The sequence below is a fragment of the Sphaerodactylus townsendi genome, linkage group LG02 (genome assembly GCF_021028975.2).
Source record: "Sphaerodactylus townsendi isolate TG3544 linkage group LG02, MPM_Stown_v2.3, whole genome shotgun sequence".
In the NCBI taxonomy this organism is placed as follows: domain Eukaryota; kingdom Metazoa; phylum Chordata; class Lepidosauria; order Squamata; family Sphaerodactylidae; genus Sphaerodactylus; species Sphaerodactylus townsendi.
This window is the reverse complement of record NC_059426.1, coordinates 86,764,038-86,785,479: the sequence shown is the minus strand read 5'-3', so window position 1 is coordinate 86,785,479 and position 21,442 is coordinate 86,764,038. Positions and strand designations below refer to the sequence as shown.

The 21,442-nt window shown below is 38.8% G+C and overlaps 1 protein-coding gene across 1 annotated transcript in view; it reads left to right on the top strand.

Annotated features, from left to right (window-relative positions):
• INSC (INSC spindle orientation adaptor protein) overlaps positions 1-21,442 on the top strand; it is a 202,494-nt gene that overhangs the window by 162,456 nt on the left and 18,596 nt on the right. The window contains exon 10 of the mRNA XM_048486732.1: positions 5,644-5,822. Coding sequence (XP_048342689.1) covers positions 5,644-5,822 — 179 coding nt within the window. The remainder of the gene's footprint in view (positions 1-5,643; positions 5,823-21,442) is intronic.

Below are 21,442 nucleotides of genomic sequence, written 5' to 3'. Positions count from 1 at the left end.
ATTGTTTTTCCCACCTCCCAGCACTGGCTGAAAGTCCTCTGGAGATGGCAGGGTCAGGCAGAAGTGGTACTGTCTCCTGCCTCCTTGGGCTCTGGATTGGGCTGTCCACCTCCATCTTATTTTATTATTGAAACATAACTATTAATGTCTTTATTTTTGACTAATTCAAAATAATATAATTGTGCTATTAATTAATTCTACACAGGTAATTGCAGGGGAGCAATTAGATGAATCCATTGAAAGTCTTACCCCAAAGTAAGCAGGGTGACAAGGCAAGCAGCTTCTCCCAAGAAGAAACTGATAATTCTAAGAATAGCTACCTGTACCACTTGACAGGGCTTCCATTCTTAACTTATTAATTATCTGATAACTTCAAAAGTCACAAAAGGTTATATCTGCTTGTATGTTCTCCAAAATTATATGATGATATAATGAATAATCTACATTCTTACTACTTATAATAACAAATAATATAAAAATGTTGAGTACATATGATTATTCATTGGCTCCCAACAAATATGCCCTGTCTGTTAACTGTATCTTCATTTCTGTCCTTATATGAATATTCTTGCATACTGTCTGATATGGGTGGTGTTTCTAAAAATGTACTGTGTGACTATGCTGCAGACTCAGACATCATGAACAAATGTTAGTCTTCTTTAACTGATATGATTGTCTTCTATAACCCATGAAATCAAGCCCCTGTTCTGAGTCCTTTGCATCTTGAAAAGGCCTAGAATGACCAGAAGTGTCCAACTGCTGGTCTTATGTGTATGGCTTAATGTTGAAAGCTCACAATGTATGCCAACTTTCAAAACTGCTATTTCAACTTCAGTAAAGGTACAGTATTTCTGTCTTCACTGTGGATTCAATTCTATGTGTGAGCACAGGATAATTTTAGTTAATTTATCATCAACTTTTGTTTCATATTCAAATACATTTTTCTACTTAATAAAAGCTTCCTGCTCAAGTGACAAGAAGATACTGTTATACTTCAGTAGCTAGCTGAAAAAGACTCTAGTAAAGACCTGTTACTGTAACTGTAACAGTGAGTACTAGAATATTATTAGAGTAGAGCCTCAGAGATGAGAACATTTTTAGAAATCAATACGTTATAACATGTTTGACAAAACTATGGGACTTGTTTTTTAAAAATCTATTAGATAAAAATGGCAATTATTCCTGATGACTACATTGTACTTTAAGACCCATATTTTTTCATACAGATTGAGCTAGTTACTGAATAGTGATCTATAAACCATTGTCCAAAGATTAGTTGTGTACAGACACATTTAAAGCTATGGGTTTAAGTGTGCCTAACTATGTCAATACATCATTATTTATATTGTATTGCTACACACACACACACACACACACACACACACACACACACACACGCACGCACACACGCACGCGCGCACACACACACACAGAGGCCCTTTCTGCATGGGCCAATTAAATTGGAATAACACTGGTTAAAAAACAGGGTTGGGGGAGAACTTCACATGGATCCTGACCCTGATGCAGATCGACTCTGTGTCCCGCCCCCCGGGTTTTACAACAATTGCACTATGTGCAATTCTTTTGTTTTAACTCACCTTGCAGCCTGAATGTTTTAGTAATGTGAAACTCATTTTTTTGCCACCACAAATGACTATTTTTCCTTGAGTCTTCAGTAGAAATATACCCCAAATGTAGTATATGTATTTGTACATGGTTGTAAATATGCATTTACAAAATCACAATAAATTAAAATATACACAGGTATTTAAAATAACAATATAACTTAATATAATCTCAGTCATATGCTGTTTGTACTTGTTTTACAATCTTCTACACCAAATACTAGCAATGTATATGTATTAGATTGTGAATGCTCACTGAAAAAAAGACTACCTGTGGAAAAACTGCTGAAGGTGATCCTCTGCAGATCTCATCAGCCAATGTATTTTGTAAAATGTGAACCACAAGTGTAAAGAAACAAGATCATGCTAATGAGGTCCACATTTGAAAAAAGGAAAATGCAAACAAAAGTAGCTGGTATGAGGATCTGAGCTTGTAGGTGGATCTCTACAAAGTGAAGTGGTTCTTCAGCTATGTGGGTTATATGTCATATAGGGCTTTTAAGGTAAGATGTTAAGCCCAAAAGGAGGTAACAATGTGGTTGTCATATAACCAATGTCCTATGCATGCATTGGTTATGCATTGGCACAACCTATGGGGGCACTGCCACACAGAGTACAATGCAACGATTCTGGTGATTATAGAAGTATAATGCCTAGGACATGGATAGGACATGATAATTTCTGGACGAGATGCAAATATGCCTAGGACATGATAATTTCTGGACGAGATTCAAATGATATAAAGCACAGTTAGTAATAGCCCTGAGCTCCTTTTCTAAGAACAGCTGGATCCAGAAGAAACCCCAAATGTGTAACCTCATCTGGCTGTTAATTTCACTTCATCAAAAGTAACCATACCCCCCCCCAACTCTAATTTTCCCAACATACTTCATTTGTATTTTTCATGGATTCCCTTTCAGCTTGTTCTTTTTCACCCACTTAACCATGACATCTAAGCACAGAGAGGTAAGGACACAGATAGCTGCATCTGCAGGCTTAGTTGAAAATAAATATGTTGTTGAGTGTCATCTCAAACTATGGATGATTTCATTTAAAAGTTTAATGTAGATCTTGAAGAACATGGCTTAAAGAACATCCGAAAGAACACACATTTTCAAGAATGTGTCGTTTTTAACGTTTTTGGAGAACTGCACAAGTTAGTTCCTGTCATGATTTCCTGTCTCCAATAGGAATGTTATACTATTTATCAGTTAGGGAGCGTTAAAATCAGTACAGAATAGTTTCTGAAACCTCACATCTCTGCTTCAAAAGCCTATACATTGTGTCAAAGGTGGCAGACAAATCTTGCTAAAGGGAATGAGTTTGTAAGCACAGTTTAATCACTGTTGCTACAAAAGCAATCTCTGTACCCTAACTAGGCTGAAAGCAAGACCATGGGCAAGGAACAAGAGGCACAAATAACTTTATGTTAGGGACTTGCCATTCCTCCTGTATCTATCAGTCTCATGCCCAGAACAGTTCCCTCACTACCTGGCTCTGCCCTCACATAAAGTGTGCTCCCCTGCTCTCTCACATGCCTGCTGAGTCTTACCTCCTGCTTCACCTCCCATCTTCTGTGCATAACTAACTTTAAATCTCTCCCCAACAGTTGCCATAGCTTAGAATAATTAGTGTTTACAAACACTGCACCTTCTCCCAGTTTCCTTTCAGTTTCATGGGTCATGCTCTTGTCCTTCACCACCATGCATTTGGCTAGTCAGCTGCATCCCATTTTGTGTGTGTCTGGCCAGACATAGTCTATGGGCTTACCCCCTTTTTCTGCACTGTCCTCATCTTTCCTTCAGATAGGTTGCTTGCTGGAGATGCCTACCACACATACTGAGAAGGGTCAAGGAAAGATTATGAAATACTACAGTCAAAATGATGTTCAAGGAACAGACTGGATATTTGCATAGTCTAGGACAAAACAGACTTTCCCCCTAAAGCACCACCTATTTTGGACAGGCATGTCTAAGTACATTTCAAAAGAGAAACTGCAACTTTGCATATGAAGGAGGGGGGGGGGCAGAATCTTTCCACTAATCAATCACCAATTTCTCTCTAATATTTATAGTTGAGTAATTTAATTACTTTTCTCTATATATTTAATCTTTAAACCACATTGAAAACAAATTGCTGGGTGAGTCAGATCTTAGTTAAAATAAATGTGTACAGGAATTAAAAGGCACTTAGAAGGTTATGATAATAATAGTTGTGTCTGCGGCATTTTTAAGAAGACAGCAACAAAAAATATTCAGGGTATTCTTAGATTATAAAGACAAAGTTGTAGTGAAAGCAAGACAAATGGTAGAATTATACTTCCATCCATCAGTTAGTTTTACCCATCCCACACTATCACATCTTATTTAGCTGTATATCATCATCTTGAGTTACATCCAATGTAGGCTATAAAGTGTACTGGCCCAAACCACTAATTTAAGTCAGTAATTACAAAGATCTATGTTCTTCGTGTCGGTAGAGTCATTGACACTACACATGGAAATGCCTCATGTATGCGTTAAATATTAATAAGTAGTGATGAAAATGAAAATACAATATGTTTGCCAAATGATAACATATTTTAGGGGAGGGTTTAACAATCTTTAGTTAAACGTGAGAAGATATAGAATAGAATAGAATAGAATAGAATAGAATAGAATAGAATAGAATAGAATAGAATAGAATAGAATCTTTATTGGCCAAGTGTGATTGGACACACAAGGAATTTGTCTCCGGTGCATATGCTCTCAGTGTACATAAAAGAAAAATACATTTGTCAAGAATCATAAGGTACAGCACTTAATCATAAGGTACAGCACTTAATGATTGTCATATAGGTCTAGTAAGCAATCAAGAAACAATCAGTAGTAATGAAAACATAAAATGTAAAATCATAAAATAAAATAAAATAAAATAAAATGTCAGCACAGGCTATAGTCATACAGTCATAAGTGGGAGGAGATGGGTGATAGGAATGATGAAAAAAGTAGTGCAGTAATTATATAATAAGTATATAATAAATAGTTTAACATTATCGAGGGAATTATTTGTTTAACAGAGTGATGGCATTCGGGAAAAAACTGTTCTTATGTCTAGTTGAACATCAGAGTGAACAGCTTTTAGTGCTGGACAAATAAGTGATTTGTCTGAATTAAATTCCAAAACAGGTGGAAGGAGAAACTGAGATAGAAATATCCTGGTATGTATGATCCTGGTTTTCCCATGGGATATTTTGTCCATCTGGAAAACACCATAACTCTCTTTTCAACCACCCAACATCTCTTTTCAACCACCCAACATCTATTGCTGATGCAGTCATCCACACCTTCAAAATCACTCTCTGACCTAAGGTTACATCATTAGTTCAATATGAAATTGATGAAGCTGATTCAATTGACCCTGTTTCTTTGTATCTCTACCTCAACATTACATAGCCAGTTGATTATTACAGAGAGAATTTTTTAAAAATTCCTTTTGAAAATGGAAGAGAAGGGGAAGGAGAAAATGACTGAAGGGGAGGCTGAGCAACTGCAACAGGGTGCAGATTGGGACCAGGTGTTTAGTGGGGTAGAGATACAGCCAACTCAACAAGATATTATGCTCATAAAAAGCTAGCTTGGAAATGGATTTTTTTTAATTGCAGTAAAAGTGCTTGGGAAAATGAGGAAAAATGAAAGGAAAATGTTTCAGAAACAAAAAAGAGGGGAAAAGTGTAAATTTAAAGCAAAAAGCATAGCATTTGGCAGCAATATATATTGTAATGTGCAGAAAAGACCACAGTTATACCCCTCCAAATCCATTGAAGTCAATGTCTTAGATGGGTATAATTCTGCTTAGATTGTACTGTTAATATATTCATGTTCATTTGTAGATACAGGTCCAGAGTCTCCACTGCAAGAAATTCTTACCAAAGGAGTAGTGTATTGTGAACAATGTATTATAAAATATTTTAATTTAAACATAATTTACAATTTTAATGACATGATTTAACAACATCAACTATTTTCTGCATATTTAGAATTGTGCCAAGAGGCTACTTCTGGAGAAGTTTTCCTTCTGGCTTCAGCTGCACTTGCCAACATTACATTTTTTGACACAATGGCCTGTGAGATGTTGCTTCAGTTAAATGCAGTAAACATTCTTCTAGCAGCCTGTTGTGACAAGCAAAAAGCAGATACTCCTTATTCCCGAGATCAGGTAAGCATATATATATATTTCTGTATGTATTTTTAAGTCATGATGGGTAAAGGCTGTCGTGGCTGAAAGTCTTAGTTATGATTCATACGTACATGCTTGGTAACACCGTATGCATGAATAAGCTACATGAACATTACAAATGTGCACTGAAATAAAAGAAAAGCAGTTATACTTTTATTTATTTATTTATTTATTTATTTGTTCCACTTTTATACCGCCCTCCCCCGAAGGGCTCAGGGCGGTTTACAACATAATACATACAAGTGGATAATAAGATAAAATACTAAAATTTATACAAGTTAAAATGCAGCGCTCCAAACTTATAAATGTTTAAACCAGATGGCGTTCAACCTTTCACTCCTCTGACTCTGAGGGGGGAACAGCGGATCTCAGTTGTTAATGGGCACCTATCAGCAGCCGGCCTCCCCAAAAGCCCGGCGGAATAACTCAGTCTTACAGGCCCTGCGGAATTCACTGAGGTCCCGCAGGGCCCGGACAGCTGGCGGAAGAGCATTCCACCAGGCAGGGGCCAGGGCCATAAAAGCCCTGGCCCTAGTGGAGGCCAGCCGCATCATAGAGGGGGCGGGGACCTCCAGTATAGGGACCCTGTTGAATCCCTATAATTGCATACAGAAAAGAGTTTCTATATCAAAATCATAAGCTCCTTTATATAAATGTTATAAAATAAACAAAGATCGTTTAAGAGATTTTATTGAAATTGATATTTGTGAGAACAAAACATGGATGGGGGGGTCAAATTGGTTTGCTTGCTTGCTTGTTTTTAGAGTTAAGTAAGTTCTAATGATTGAATTGATTTTACCCAATGACTGAATCCTTAATTTTATCCAAATGGGTGTTTAAATGGTTTTGTTTTGACACTTGGAAGTATATTTGTAATATATTTTTTATTTCAGTCTGGTAATTTTTTGAAGCATAATACTTCTTACATGGGAACCCTAGGAACCCTAGGAAGCACATCCACATGGCAATAGTCCAATTGGCATGTGTAATATTCAAAAACACTTTTACCACCTATGTTGGCATCAGACATAATAATAATAGACCTTTAATAGGCATTAATAAACACAAACAAAATTGTAAGCAAATAATCAGTGCAGGGATTTGAAATACAGCATATCAACTTATCAGGATCTCTCCCAAGAGGGAGGGGGAGGGGCCCAGCATCTGGAGCTGGCCCATTCACCCTAGTGAAGGAAGGAAGGGGAAGGGAGGGGGAGGGGTGCCATGCAAGGGAAGAGGAGTGAGGGAGGGGAGTGAGTGAGGGGTGGCATGCAAGGGAGGGGAGGGAGGGGGAGGGCCCCCGGCATCTTGACATGGCCCACCCACCCTAGCGGAGGGAGGGGAAGGTGTGCCATGCAAGGGAAGAGGAGGGAGGGATAGCATGCAAGGGAGGGAAGGGGAAGGAGGGTACCATCTCCAGTATCATGAATGAGCTATTATTTAACAGAAAACAAAGACTTTAGCCTGCTCAACTAATTTGCCAACCTCCAGTAGAAGATTTTAAAGGTGTTAGAAAATACAACCACCTTTGACTTTTGAGGATTGATTTCCAAGATGTTAGAGGAGCAATATTCACTACATTTGGCTAGTAGATGATTTAAACCTGTCCTAGATCTAGAAAATAGGAGTGCATCATCTGCATATAAAAGAATAGGCAGTGACTCATTCTTTAGTTTGGACTATGAACGTTGGATGCTCTTAGAGCAGGAGCAAGGTCATTCAAAGAGGTTGAAAAGAACAGGGGCAAGAACACAGCCCTGTTTGACACCTCTGGATATTAATATTTTAGGAGATAGTATTCCTGATGAGGGACATTTAATTTGGCATGTAGTGTTGCTATAGAGAGCTCTGATTAGTAGCATCAAATGGGGCTCTAGGCCAAAGGTTTCCCATTTTTGCCAGAGCAGGTCTCTACAGACCAAATCAAAGGCTGCCTTGAGGTCAAGGAAAGTTGCATATAAATTGGACCTGCCCTTCTTAACATATTTGGTGATTAGAGTGTTAAATACAAAACAGTGCTGTATGGTGGAATGGCCTTTCCTGAAACCAATTTGCTCAGGACCAAGTATTTTCCACTCAACAATCCAAGCAGTAAACCTTTGTGATAAGGATTTTGCGTATAGTTTTCCGATAGTTGACAGGAGGCTGATGGGTCGATAATTGCTGGGATTGGCTAGATCACCCTTCTTAAAGATGGGAACAATAATTGCATTGGTCCAGGCAGGTGGAATGAGGCCTGAGTTGTTTACTGCAGAAAAAAGAGTGGCTAGTAAAGGGGACCACCTGTCAGAAAAGCTTTTAAGAATCTCTGGAGGAATGATGTCAGGGCCAGGGGTTTTGTGAGGCTGTAATTGATCAAGAAGGGCAGTAATTTCCACCACAGTGATTGGTGGCCAGGGCAATGCATTAAATAAGAGGGTGCTGTCAATCTTAGGGGAATCTATGTTGTTGGCCCTGTAAAGTGCTTTAAAGTAGGCCAGCCAAGTATGTGGTTTGATGACTGTTGAGGGTTAGGTGGAATTTCTGAGGCCATTCGTAGCTATGGACCAAAAACATAACTGCATAGAACAAAGTTTCCCATTTTGCTAATAAGGCTTTTCAATAGTTCTCCTTAAGAAGGGAAGTTACCTCAGTCTCTGTCTGAGGAACAGCAGTGGCATAGTGGTTAAGAGCAGGTGTACTCTAATCTGGAGTAACCGGGTTTGATTCCCCACTCTGCCGCTTGAGCTGTGGCATATCTGGGGAATTCAGATTAGCCTGTACACTCCAACACATGCCAGCTGGGTGACCTTGGCTAGTCAGTGTTCTGAGCTCTCTCAGCCCCACCTCTCCTCCTCCTCCTCCTCCTCCTCCTCCTTTAAATTAAAATAAACTACAGGTAGAGATCCTAAGTTCTCCTTTTTATAATAGGCAGAGGTGTAGCTAGGGAAAATGGAGCCTAGTGCAAAATCTGAGTTTTGCGTGTGCCCCCATGTTTGTTTGTGTGTTTTTAGTGTTTTTTCCCCAGTTTTTAGCCTGCAGGGGGTGCAGTTTTTAGGCTAGTAGCACCAAAATTTCAGGGTATCTTTAGGAGACTCTCCTGATGATCCCACCCAGGTTTGGTAAAGTGTGGTTTAGGGTTTGGATGAGGGGATCCAAAGTTATGGACTCCCAAAGGGGGTGCCTCATCCCCCATTGTTCCCAATGGGAGCTAATAGGAGATGGGGTTACACCTTTGAGGGTCCATAACTTTGGACCCCCTCATCCAAACCTCACCAAACCAGGCCAAAAACATTAAAATACAAAAAACACAAACCTGAATTTTTGCGCACCCCTTGTGCGACACACACACACACACACACACACACACACACACACACACACACACACACACACACACACACACACACACACACACACACACACACACACTCACACACACGGTCGCCTTGCAGCTTCACTTCTGATACTAAGCATAAATTGCTCTCATAGAGCACTTAATGACCCTGCAATACTCAGTGGATACCGGATCAAAATGAGTGGTCTTGTCCCACCAGACATTATGGTCCTTTTTCAAACAGAAAAAATCATCATGATGGCCGCCCAGCACAAAACTGCCCTGGACAATATTTATATTGAGTATGTTATATTTAGAAGGAAAATAATAAGGGGTGTGTGATCAGAAAAAAATAAAATAATGTTACCACTTTGTTTTTCACATTTTCATATTTTATTGAATATAGCTGTGTGTATATAATAGCTGTGTGTATATAAAGTGTTGTCAAGCTGAAGCCAACTAATGGCGACCCAGAAGGGTTTTAAAGGCTACAAACTAACAGAGGTGGTTTGCCATTGCCTTCCTCTGCATAGTGACCCTTGTATCTTTGGTGTCTGTTCTAGTACTAAACAGGGATCACCCTGCTTAGCTCATGAGATCTAACAAGATCAGACTAGCCTAGACCACCCAAGTCAGGACAAATATGCAGCTGATTATTTGTACCAAATCAGGCCATCTAACTTACCCCTTTGATATAGTCTTATAGATGATACTTTGGAATGGTTTTAGCCATTATCTGAAAACAGCCTATATTAAAGTGTGTGATAACAAAATACAATGGCTTGAAAATATAATATGTACAGGAGTTCCTTTAAACTTCTATTCCCAATTTCACATCCAAGTTGTATAATGTTTTCTTTTTAAGTAATTTAATATTCTTTTCATAGCATTGTACCCATGCTAACATTTTGACATTTTGGTGGACATGGTATGGGTCTAATGTAGCAGTCTGTGAGCTTCAGGAAAGCCCTACAAGTATGAGCAATAACTAATTCAAAACCCTTCAGAAGCCAGACAACTCTCATTGACGTCAATGGGCTCTGGGTCAAGTATCCAGCCATTTACAGTCTCTGCTGCCAACTATCAAGCAAGCAGCTCTGAATTTATTTTCTTCATTGTAGGCTCTGTTTTATTAATGAAACTGTGAATGAAACACAAAAATATCAATTTATCACAATTTTTATATTTTATATAATTGTATTTTTATTGTGTTTTTATAATTGTACTGCCAGGGACTCTAGTGATGGGCAGGAAGTAAATTTACAGAAATAAATAAATAATGGCTGTATAATTAGTTAATTTTTAAAATCTTGTGTGTTCTTTTAAATCTTTGGGTCTATACTGGCATTGTTTTGCAAAGTGCAATGGGAACGTAAAGATATACTACTCTCCAGGAAAGCAAACTATCTTATGCAGAGTTTACTTCAGGATGCTAGTACCAGAGACCTTGTTCGGCTGTATATCTTGATGAATATAGACAACCATTTCCTGAGTGAATTCTAGGGGGCTGGTAATGTTAAAGTCACTTTCCTAAGAGTAAGTCCTGCTGAATAACATAAGTAGACATGCTTAGATTGCTCCCTAAATCTCTTTATTTGGTACCAAAAGGACCCCTTCAGAAAGTCACAGCTGTGAAGGCCATGCTTCTTGAGCCATAGCATCTCAGTTCAGATAAGCTCTTGGAACCCACATATCCGGAAGACTGCATGTCCTTGTTTGGACTCCTAAACCGGCATGTTTTTCCAGCAGTTGTTCTGTGGTTCCTTCATTATGAGTGTCTTGCACTTGCACTGCCCATGTCTGTAGCTGTCTGGTCATTGTGACAGTTTTGTGGAAAGGGTTCCTAAAAGCAATGCCAAGACACTTTCTCTCCCAGTCTTCTTAAAGAAACCTATGCAACTGTACTGTTTCAATGAACCTTCCATTGCAGAATGTAGAGGGAATACGTCAGTTTTTTCCTTTTTGTCTGATTGAGTAATAATTTACCATTTGATTGATGAAATTGTTTAATACTATTGCTTGCATTTTATTTATTTATTTGCATTTTGGGACATTTGGTTTCAAACTAGTTTATGAGTGTGACCTTGAGCTACCCAGAAAAGTAGGGTAAATTTTAAAAATAAATGATAAACATGATCAATCAGGGTAGATACCAGTTGACAAAGATATATTCTATTGTTAGGATGGTCTCTCTGAAAAGCTCTGCTACAAGGTGGGGAGAATTTTAGCATTTTGCAGATTTTGGTTAATATATTAATGTATGTTAATATTCTCCTTGCAATTTGATATTATGTGACAGGAATATCAACAGTCAAATTGTGGTAAATTACCATTTCTTGATATGAATTTTTTTTATTGCTACTAAGCTTTTTTTGTAAAAAAAAATGGGAAAGTGTTCTCTTTGAAAGACCAAATCACTTCATTCAATCAAATGGATGGGATTGTTCATGCCAGGCTCCAAATACATTGTAAGTTAGAAATGATTAAAAGAGCAAGTGGGTAGGAATGACGTTTTTATCCAGTGAGTCATTTTGCCAAAAATGGAAGAAAGATAATTTAATTGAGATCAAATGTTATTCAGCATTTCCTCAAACACAGCATTGATGACTTGTACAAAGATGATAAATTTAAATAAAGCAATTTTCTTAATAGAAAATGAACCACAATTTGTGTTTGTTTCTTCTTGTGGCATCACTGCTAGCTCCAGTCAAAGAATTTCCCTAAATCATGTTCCTCTTTTCAGACAGCATTCAGGTAGTAGGTAGACCAGGTAGGACATCTAGTGTTCTGCAGCCTGATCTACAAACCAGTGACTTGCTTTTCCTCAACTTGCTGCAAAACTTCTGAAAGTGCTTAAGCATTGGCAGGATTTAAGAAAGATTATTCATGAATGGAAAAACCATTGAGGACTTTCTGTATTTATATTTAGCTTTATGTTCCACGTTTTCTTGAAAAAAATTCAGGATTGCTTGCACAAGGTTCTCAGAAATTGACTAGGTGCACAACCATTTAATTGCATCAGTTCCCCTGCACTGAGTCACTCCAGGTTATTCACTAATTGTGTGCCCTTTTTAAATAGACCTGGAGCATTGATGGAAGATTCAGAGAGGTGATTTCAGTTGTTTTTTGACACTGTCCCCCCACCCCCCATATTCTTTCCCTATTTCTCTCAGTCAGCACATAATTGTGACCCTAAAGAGGTTATAGTGCTAGTTTGTACTCATGAGAAAGCAAATAGTATGTATTGGTCATCATTGATTTCTGTGATAGTGATACATCTGTATTTATGTTGGAAGTTGGGTGGGATCCATGGCTCAGTGGAAGAGCTCTGCATGCAGAAATTCTCAGGTTCAATCCCTGGCATTTGCACCCCATATTTATTTGGGGTTCTATTTATTTATTTACAAGATTTATTTACAAGATTTACAAGATTTATTTACAAGATTTATATACCCTATCTTTCTTTTGACACAATCAAGACCAAAGATATCAACAATAAAAGGGCAGCCGTGACTAACCACGGCCACAATTGCTGCCCGGAAAGCTCAGGGAAGAGTCTCCGGCTTCTGCCCTTACAAAGGCAGAAGGGAACTGATGACCATACTTTTTGAGGGCAAGGTGTCATGGTGCATCAGCACTGTGACATCATCACCAAAGGCTGGCCATGGCCTATAAAAGGCTGGGCCGGCCTTTGTGCTAGCCATGTGCATTCGGCATGGCGACTTGCCCACCCACCTCTCCCTTCAAGCTTTGGTGATGTGTTAATGCATGCTTCTTTGTCATAGCCATTTGGCAGTTTTGCACTTGTGAATTGATCTGATCGTGCTGGGGTGGGGGAAGCTAGGGAGCTACCCCTGTTTGCAGGAATTCTACAGCAAGAGGCCAGCCACCCAGCTGAGCATCACAGCAGTCATGAGGCACAGGGTGGAGCTCCAGTAAGAGGCTGACTGCCCAGAAGAGCTCCGTGGCAGCAGCACAGGGCATCCACTCATCCACCAGGGTGGCAGGTAGAGCAGCTTGCCTGGGAGGCACCCCTGGGGAGGGGCTGCTCAGAGTTCCAAATCAGATCAAAATCCCATGCTGCGCCACACACTTCTTTCGGCACAATAAACAGTTGGCTATGGCCAAATATTTTACTCCAGCCATGAATGTAGTGTGGTTACTGGGGCAACAGGCTCTGAGCAGGGATGGTCCCATCCTCGGATGGCAAATAAAATTGAAAACTAGTAATTGTAAATTAATTAAATCACAAAACTAAAAGACAGGCAATTAAAAGTATAATCAAAACAGAGTCTACTCAAGCTGCCCTATAAATTCTTTCATAGAATTCTGTTTTACAGCTTTGCAAAGTTTGAGTCTGCCTCACCCCTTCTGGGAGGCTGTTCCATAACAGTGGGTGAACAGTTGAAAAGGCCTAGATGTGGGCTGTCACAGACCATACCCTTGAGAGTGAAAGGGCAAATAGGAGACTTTTAACCCATTTGAGTTTTCTCGGGGAGGGTAAGCAGAAGCCATTTGAGCAGTATGCAGAAGCAGTACCTTCTTTGTAAACATCACAGTATTTCTTCTGGTCAAAGTTTTTCTTTGTTTCTTCACAATATTTTGACTAATGCATCCTGGCATGCGTGACACAGTCATTTTTGAAGTGACTGGGCTCACATTTAGAAAACGACATCGAAAGCATTGCTACATAGTAAGGAGTGAGGTAATGGTTTTGTCTCTGTTAACAAAGCTGGAGATGATGGATTGCATAATTAAATTTCACAAAATACTTAGGAAATTAAACAAGTGGCACAATTGCCAATAATGGATATAAAAATAACAGGGCTGAGTTGTGGAGCCTATTTTTGTGAACTCTAGCAATACAGTTGTAACATAGCTATCCTAACTTGTTTTATACATAAATTTACAACTCTTTGCATTTTATAAAAAATATGGATGTGTACTTTTTATTTTCTGTCTGTTTACAGGAACTAAGATGATGGTTTCCAGGAGATGGGAATTGTGTCAAGTTAAAAAAGAAGCAAAAATCAATAGCTATAAGCTTTGTTATGCCTTTTAGACCATCCCATATTCAGGTTTGAGTCCAATTAAAGGAGGTGTAGGATTTAAATTAGGAGGTACATAAAGAATTGTCACTTGCTTATTTCAGGTGCTCATCTGTGAGTGACAACTACTAAAAACTAAAAACTAAAGACTAAAAACATGTATGGGCTCTGAAACATCATGAGCTGGAAAAGTGAAATGTGAAGAGATGAAATAGCAGGGTGGGCTTAACTCAGATAGTTTAGAATATTGGAAGAGTCCCACACCAAAGGTTCATGCCATCATCAGTCCTGCTCCTTAGTGACCATCCAGATGCATGATGACAGTGGCTTGTTCTCCAGTGCAGAGGTATATTTAGCCATCATCACTAACAAAAACTAGTAGAGTTGTCCTCTGTAAATGTGTATAGTCCCTTTTAAACCATCTAAGCTACTGCATAAATTCATCATGCACTGTGTTAAAAGCTCTTTTTTATGTCTTCAGAAATGTATTGTATATTCACTTTAAGTTTCCCTGAGGTATAGCATTACAATCAGGGGAACAATGTACTCTGTTTTTCATTTGTATGCACCCTGTGCAATTTTGTCTCTAATGTTGCAATCATAAAGAATTTAAAAATATTCACCAGTAGTACAACCTCACCACTACTAGCGAGAACACAAACAGCAATTGAAAAGAACAACATGCTAAGGAAAATAAGGTTTTTTTATTTTTTATTTCAATTGTTAATGTACCTTATATATCAAAGCCAATCATAAAATATAATTTACAATTGAGCATGTCCAAAATTCACATTATTATTTGAGTAAATAAATAATAATAAAGTATACAAAGAAAAAATCTAAAGAAATGGAAAGGGAAAAGAAGAGAAAAAGGGGGAGAGAAAGAAAGAAAAAGGAAGAGTAAGAAGGAAAGAGAACAGGGAAGGAAGAATAAACTAAAATAATTCTTCAAGTACAGTGGGGGTATCTACCAGCAAAATCTAGAGGAAGAAAGAAAAAGCAGAGAAGGAAGAAAAGGGGAGAAGAAAACACCGCCAGGATATTTCACAAGTTAAGTTTACTTTAAAAGGACATTATGTACATGCACCTCTACCACCAAGGAGGAGATTACAGCAGGTTTCCAGCAGAACTCCCCATTGCAGCAGCACCGAAAACACTTTAATCTCGTTTCCGGCGCTCCCCCCAGTTTTGATTGATTGACTGAATAGAAGGCAATACAAAGCTGTGCTACACGTCATTTCCACGTGGATCTGAGTACATGGAGGTGCGTGGAAACAGGGCTTTGCTTTAATCACCCATTTCTTCATCTCCAGGTAGAGTTGTTCTGTGCATGCTCGCGCAGATGTGGATGTGTCAGTTTGAAAAAAAAAATTCTTGCCCCAGCACAACACAGCAGCCAATCAGAATAGCCCCTGAATGGATCGCGCATTTGATCCACAGACAGTGGGGACTCCTGCGTGGCTGCAGCATTTCTGAGAACAAGGGGACAGAAAGCTGCAGTGGGGACCATGAAACTGTGCTCAAAAAGTCCTGAATCTAACCAAACTGGTTTGAATCTACTTTCATTTTTGAAGTGGGGAGTTGACCTCTGTCTTCTCTTCATCTTATTCTATCATTCTGTCTTCTCTCTTGGTATCCATATTCCTCCACCACGCTTCTATTTTTATTTCTGTGTCCAATTTTCTTACTCTTTCTGTAAATATATGGTGGGCCATAACATGGATAGCCCAGGCTAGCCCAATCTCATCAGATGTCAAAAGCTAAAAAGGGTCACCTATGGTCAGTATTTGGATGGGAGCCCATTAAGGAATACCAGGGTTGTGATGCAGAGGCAGGCAATGGCAAACCATCTCTAAATTTGTCTTGCTTTGAAAAGTCCATGAGGTCACCATGAGTCAGCTATAACTTGACAGCTATATGTATGTGTGTATGTTATGTATACATGTGCTGGGCCCTCTCCAGACAAAGCTAATCCCTGCAGACTTGCTACTCAATAGTGTTCCTTTGTAGAACAGCGAGCGAGGCCAAACGGTGTATTTTCTTTTCTTGGGCACCAGACTCAATAATACAGATGTCCTGATGACCAGATTACTGGAATTTTGTTCTGTTTCCCTAGTGTGCAAAAATTATAGTACTGTGAAGTTATTAATCATTAACTTCTCAAAGGAATGAACCCCAAATTTTTGAAGGCATTTTTCATAGTACATAATGAAGATACATGGGAGTACTTATGTATTTGGTTTTCTGCCAGTTTATGCTGGCTTTCATCTTATCCAAACTGCTTTGTCTATCCCTGTTTCTCATTATGTTCTGTGACTGCTGTCCTGACAAAAATGTGAATGGTTGCTAGGTAAATTAAATACAGTACAAGTTCTGTATGACCTCTAACTAGATAAGCAATTCTAATGAATCAATGGAGTAGAAAGCTAGGTTCTCAGTGGAGGTTAGTGATTGCAAGACATTTGACTATTGGGCAAGTCTAGGATTGCCCAAGTCCAGTAACTGATTACAGTAATGTTTACAGGGAGGATTCTGGCTTGTGTATATTACAGGCCTCATTTAGTATGACATGATAGTGTTTCTTTTCATTTTATATTATCTGAAGATGAAAAACTCTTAAATTTACTCAGTGCTGGTGATTAAATTAAATTTGTACATAATATGGAATTGAAGGATTTATTTATTTACTTACTTTATTTATACCCCAACTTTATCACCAATGGAGACTCAAATCAGTTTACATTGTTCTTCTTTTCTCCATTTTATCCTCACAACAACATTGCAAGCTTACCACCCTTGCAAAGTCACCATCTATCTGCTCTCCTTCTCCCCCTCCCTTTCCTGCTCCCTTTCCTTTTGCTTTCGCTTCCTTTTCCCTTCTTATCACAAGTAGATCTTGAGATTGTTTTCCTCATTATTAAATGGAATACCACCATTATTTTAGTAGGATATGGATTTTTAAAAATATTTATCAAATTGTATATTTATCTAAACTGTCTGTGTTGCTTAATTTTGTTGTAAGCTGCCCTGAGCCTAGCCTGTGACTGGCGTAGGGTGGGACAGAAATAAAAAATAAAGTAAAAACATTGTTGTTGTTGTTGTTTTAAATGCTGGCCAAAGGCCATAACAAATAAAAGTAAGTGAAGCAAAAGGTAATTTTGGCTGAGATTACTTGACTTGCCCAAAGTTACCCAATAAGCTTCTATGGCAGCATGGAGATTCGAACCTGGGTCTCAAGATCCTAGTCTGACAATCTAACCACTATACCATTCTGATGCCCATATTTTTATCTGTGGTGTGTTTAATTGATTAAATAGCACCATGTATGATAGTCTCACATAGACATAGAATTCTGACCAATTAGGGGCAGAGGACCTGGACTGATCAAACAGATATAAACTCATCACTCAGATAATTTGCAACATGAAAATATACACATTTTTTTCCAATTCCAAGAGCATTTATTAGATAAAATAATTTGAAGGAGTGGAATAATTGGAATGTATTCAAATTGTCTGTAATTGAATTCTTCATCTTTTGCTTGGAAAGCCACGTGGAGTGTAGGCTCTGCATGGAGTAAGTAATTTTCATTAACAGGATATAATTTAAAATGAAGAAATGTGTACACTGTGCCTGAAACTCTGTTGATAATTAACAATGAATAAATACAGAGATGTGTCTTGAGTTCTCATTTTTCTACCTGACATTACTTAGCGTATCATCAAATCATTAGCATTCTAAGTAGATCTGTTTATTCAGAGAGGTGACACTATTTCACTGCTGACAGAAGGAGAAGACCTTTCACACAAAAGCAAATATCACCCAAAGCAAGTTTCCTTTGTTACTGTAATGGCCTGGTGACAGCCAAATAGATAGCAACTTGGCTTACTTATATCTATCTGTAAGGATTTGTTTAAATACACAAGATAGAGCCAGGAGCTATTATAGCCAAATGTTTATTTCCCTTGTGCTTTTTCCTTGCACTATGTAACACGCTGAACCCCAACAACTATTATTAGCTTGTTATACTTGCTAATTTGCCGGATGTGGAGACTAGGGAGTTATGAAGGATTTTTTTCTCACCTAAACTTCTGTCCATGTCTATCTTGCTGACTTCATAACCACACAGAGAGAGAGAGAGAGAGAGAGAGAGAGAGAGAGAGAGAGAGAGAGATCTTGTATGTGTGTGTGAGCAAGCACATACACACACACACTTTTTTTCTCTGAGATCATACTTATCCACTCCACTTAAACAAACAAGGAGTTAATGTTTATTTATGGCTGAAGTACAACATTGCAGTGATTCAGGTCGTTGTTACAAAGCTCCTCCACTTTATAACCATAGCTCTATTCAGACATTCAACATTCTTTTTTGTAGCTGTTGTGCCACAATCTAGTTTAAGCTTCCAGCTCCTTACCCAGCCAGTTCTGACTCTCCTTCTAACTGAACTAACAGCTTTAATTAACATTATGTTAGCTCCCATTTAATCACTCTTGCCATAAAAACCATACAGGGTCATCATAAGTCAGCTGTATCTTGATGGCATCTTCCACCACAAAGGGACAGAACATATTTTTCAAAGCCTGTTGGCAACCCTTACTTTGATTCTCATAGGCGACTTCCTTTGTGTAGGGGTGCCAACCTCCAGATGGTGACTGAGATCTCCCTGTAATGTTTTAAATTGTTATGTGTATTTCTTTAAATTAAGAGGTGAGTTGAAAAAGGAAGGAGGAGTGAAAAGAGGATGAGAGACAAAGTGATTGGCTGACTCTGGAGAGCAACTTAGAAGAGTTGTGATGAACTGAGAGAGAATCAGTCTGGGCTAGAACTGAGTATAGGTGTGAGAGTGTGTATAACCTGGGAACCAGACAGACGTTTGTGCTGAAGACTGACAGAGGGTTAGTCTGGGCTAAACTGAATCAGAGTGTGTACAGAACTTAAGAGAGAGGGGAAAATATCATGTTTTGAATTGAAAGAGAGACCGTCATACTCATATGATATGTAGAGTGAGTGAATTGATGTCAAGTGAAAGTCACCTCAGCAAAAGTTGTTGCCTCACTTCATTTTATTTTTTGTGAATTATGTCTTGAAATATTTAAGCTAAAGAACATATAAGCTACAGAAATTATATCTTGTCCTGTTATGTCCTATATGAATAAAACTTTATTTGTTAAATATAATCTGGAATCCCACACTAGTAGTTTCTTCACGACCACATAGTTTTTTGAATCTGCTTTAAAACTTGGACATGCTATTTCAGGGGAAAGTATAAAGGCATTTGGAATTAAATTCCTGGTGGCAGCAGAAAATAGAGGGAGCAAGAAAGGAATAAATAAACATTATTTTGCACCTATTATATTTATTTGTAAAGAAATAGGAGTGGGCATCGCACTCCCACTTTTACAATTTAACTCCAGGCAACAGAGGTCAGTTCCCTTGAAGATAATGGTTGCTTTGGAAAATAGACTGTGATGGACTGCTTAAAAAACGGTTAATTTGAAAGTGCAGTCCTAACACAGAGAAAGAACACAATAAGTTAACCCAGAGTGTCACCTGGTTGACTGGCTGAGCTGCAGCTATCTATAAGGACCAGAGGGTGTGTACTCATGAGTCAGCCAGAGATTGATATAGAAGCTGAAAGAGACAGACTGAAGAAAGGCAAAGTGCCAGAGGAGATAGAATTCTCAGAGCTAAGAGGAAAAGACTATTACTTCAACAGGGGCTAGGTAGCCAAGTGTTGGTGAAGGACTGAGGAAGGCCAGGGTAGTTCTATGATACCTGAGTTTTGAGTTCAGAGGGAACTATGCTAAACCCACACAAGGGACTTGATTACGGTCTCTGTGGAGACAGCACCTAGATATGGGACTGGAGAGTCTCTGAAAGTGTGTTTTATAACTAGCAGAGTCAAGATAGGGTTTAGAGGAGCATCAAAGCTTGCTCTGTTTAGTCCAGTGTGATACTCTTTGGTGGAAAGGGTGGATGGTTTTGGTATTTGTTAAGGTCTGTGTAGGAAGGTTTACCCTGAAGTGAAAGAAGTTTACCCTGAGTGAAAGAAGATTTATTTAAATTGAGTCAGCATTCTATCTGAAACATCTAAATTACTAAGAACTGTCTGTAACAACCAAATATTCCTGCCTAAGACAATGTAAAGCTTAATTATCTCTATAACAACTAATTTAATAATCCTGTAAATAAATGCCCAACTTTGTTTATTGTTGAGAAGCCTCACTAAGTCTATTTTAGAGGACCTAAATCAGCCTGAAAGGTGTACACAGATTTAGAGGGAAAGGTGAGATCTCTTCACAGTGCTAAATTTCCCTCAAAGGTAGCAGGTGATATAGCATGACTGGATAAGCCTTGAAGAGCTTGTGTGTGCGTGGGGTGTGTGTCTGTGTCATGCTGCTGAGTTTTGCTCTGAGTTACTGTTCCTCCCTCAGCTGTATATAGGGTATAGGATCCATTACAGGATAAGGATCCTGTTACATAGACAATGTTAGCATTATACCAAATTGAAATCCATCCCCAAAAATGCCCTTCTCAGGGTCAATCCTTAAAATCTTCAGGTATTTTCCAACCAGAGCTGGCAGCCCTACCTTTGGGTAGTATAAAATAGAATCTTAACCTAATGAAAGAAAAGGCAACCAATGTAACGTGGTTCTTAAATCCCATGCATATGAACTAAGAACCTGAGGAGTACTTAAGAAGGACAATTACATTGACCAAAAGAGGAAATATCTAGTTCTATCCAGCAGTAGAGCTGAGGGGGCCAAAGGGGGCAAATGACCCAGGTGTCATGTGGGGGCACCATTGGGTTGGTCCCCCCCTGCTGCACCCACCAAAAAACCCTTTTGGTACTCACGTGCTGGGCAATTGCTCTGTGGCTGACCACTTGAGTCAGCTGGGCCCTCCCTGGTGTAGTGGTGGGCTACTCTGTCCGCACTGGACTTTTGTATGTCTACTTCTTCACTCAGCTTGAAAGAACAACCTGTTGCCATGCCAGGAAGGGCCCAGCTGACTCCAGTGGCTGGCCAGGGAAAGATTGCCCAGCACCTGAACTTGTCTCAATTTGTTCCAGCATATATATGCAGTCTCAGTTTATTCACTTACAATATTAATGGAATAATTGATTGTTGAATCAATAAATAAGAGCAACTCAAGAAAATGGAGGCACCTAATATGCCTTAATTGGTTGTTTTCATAAATGGTGATGGTAACCGTTTTTAAAAGGAAAATG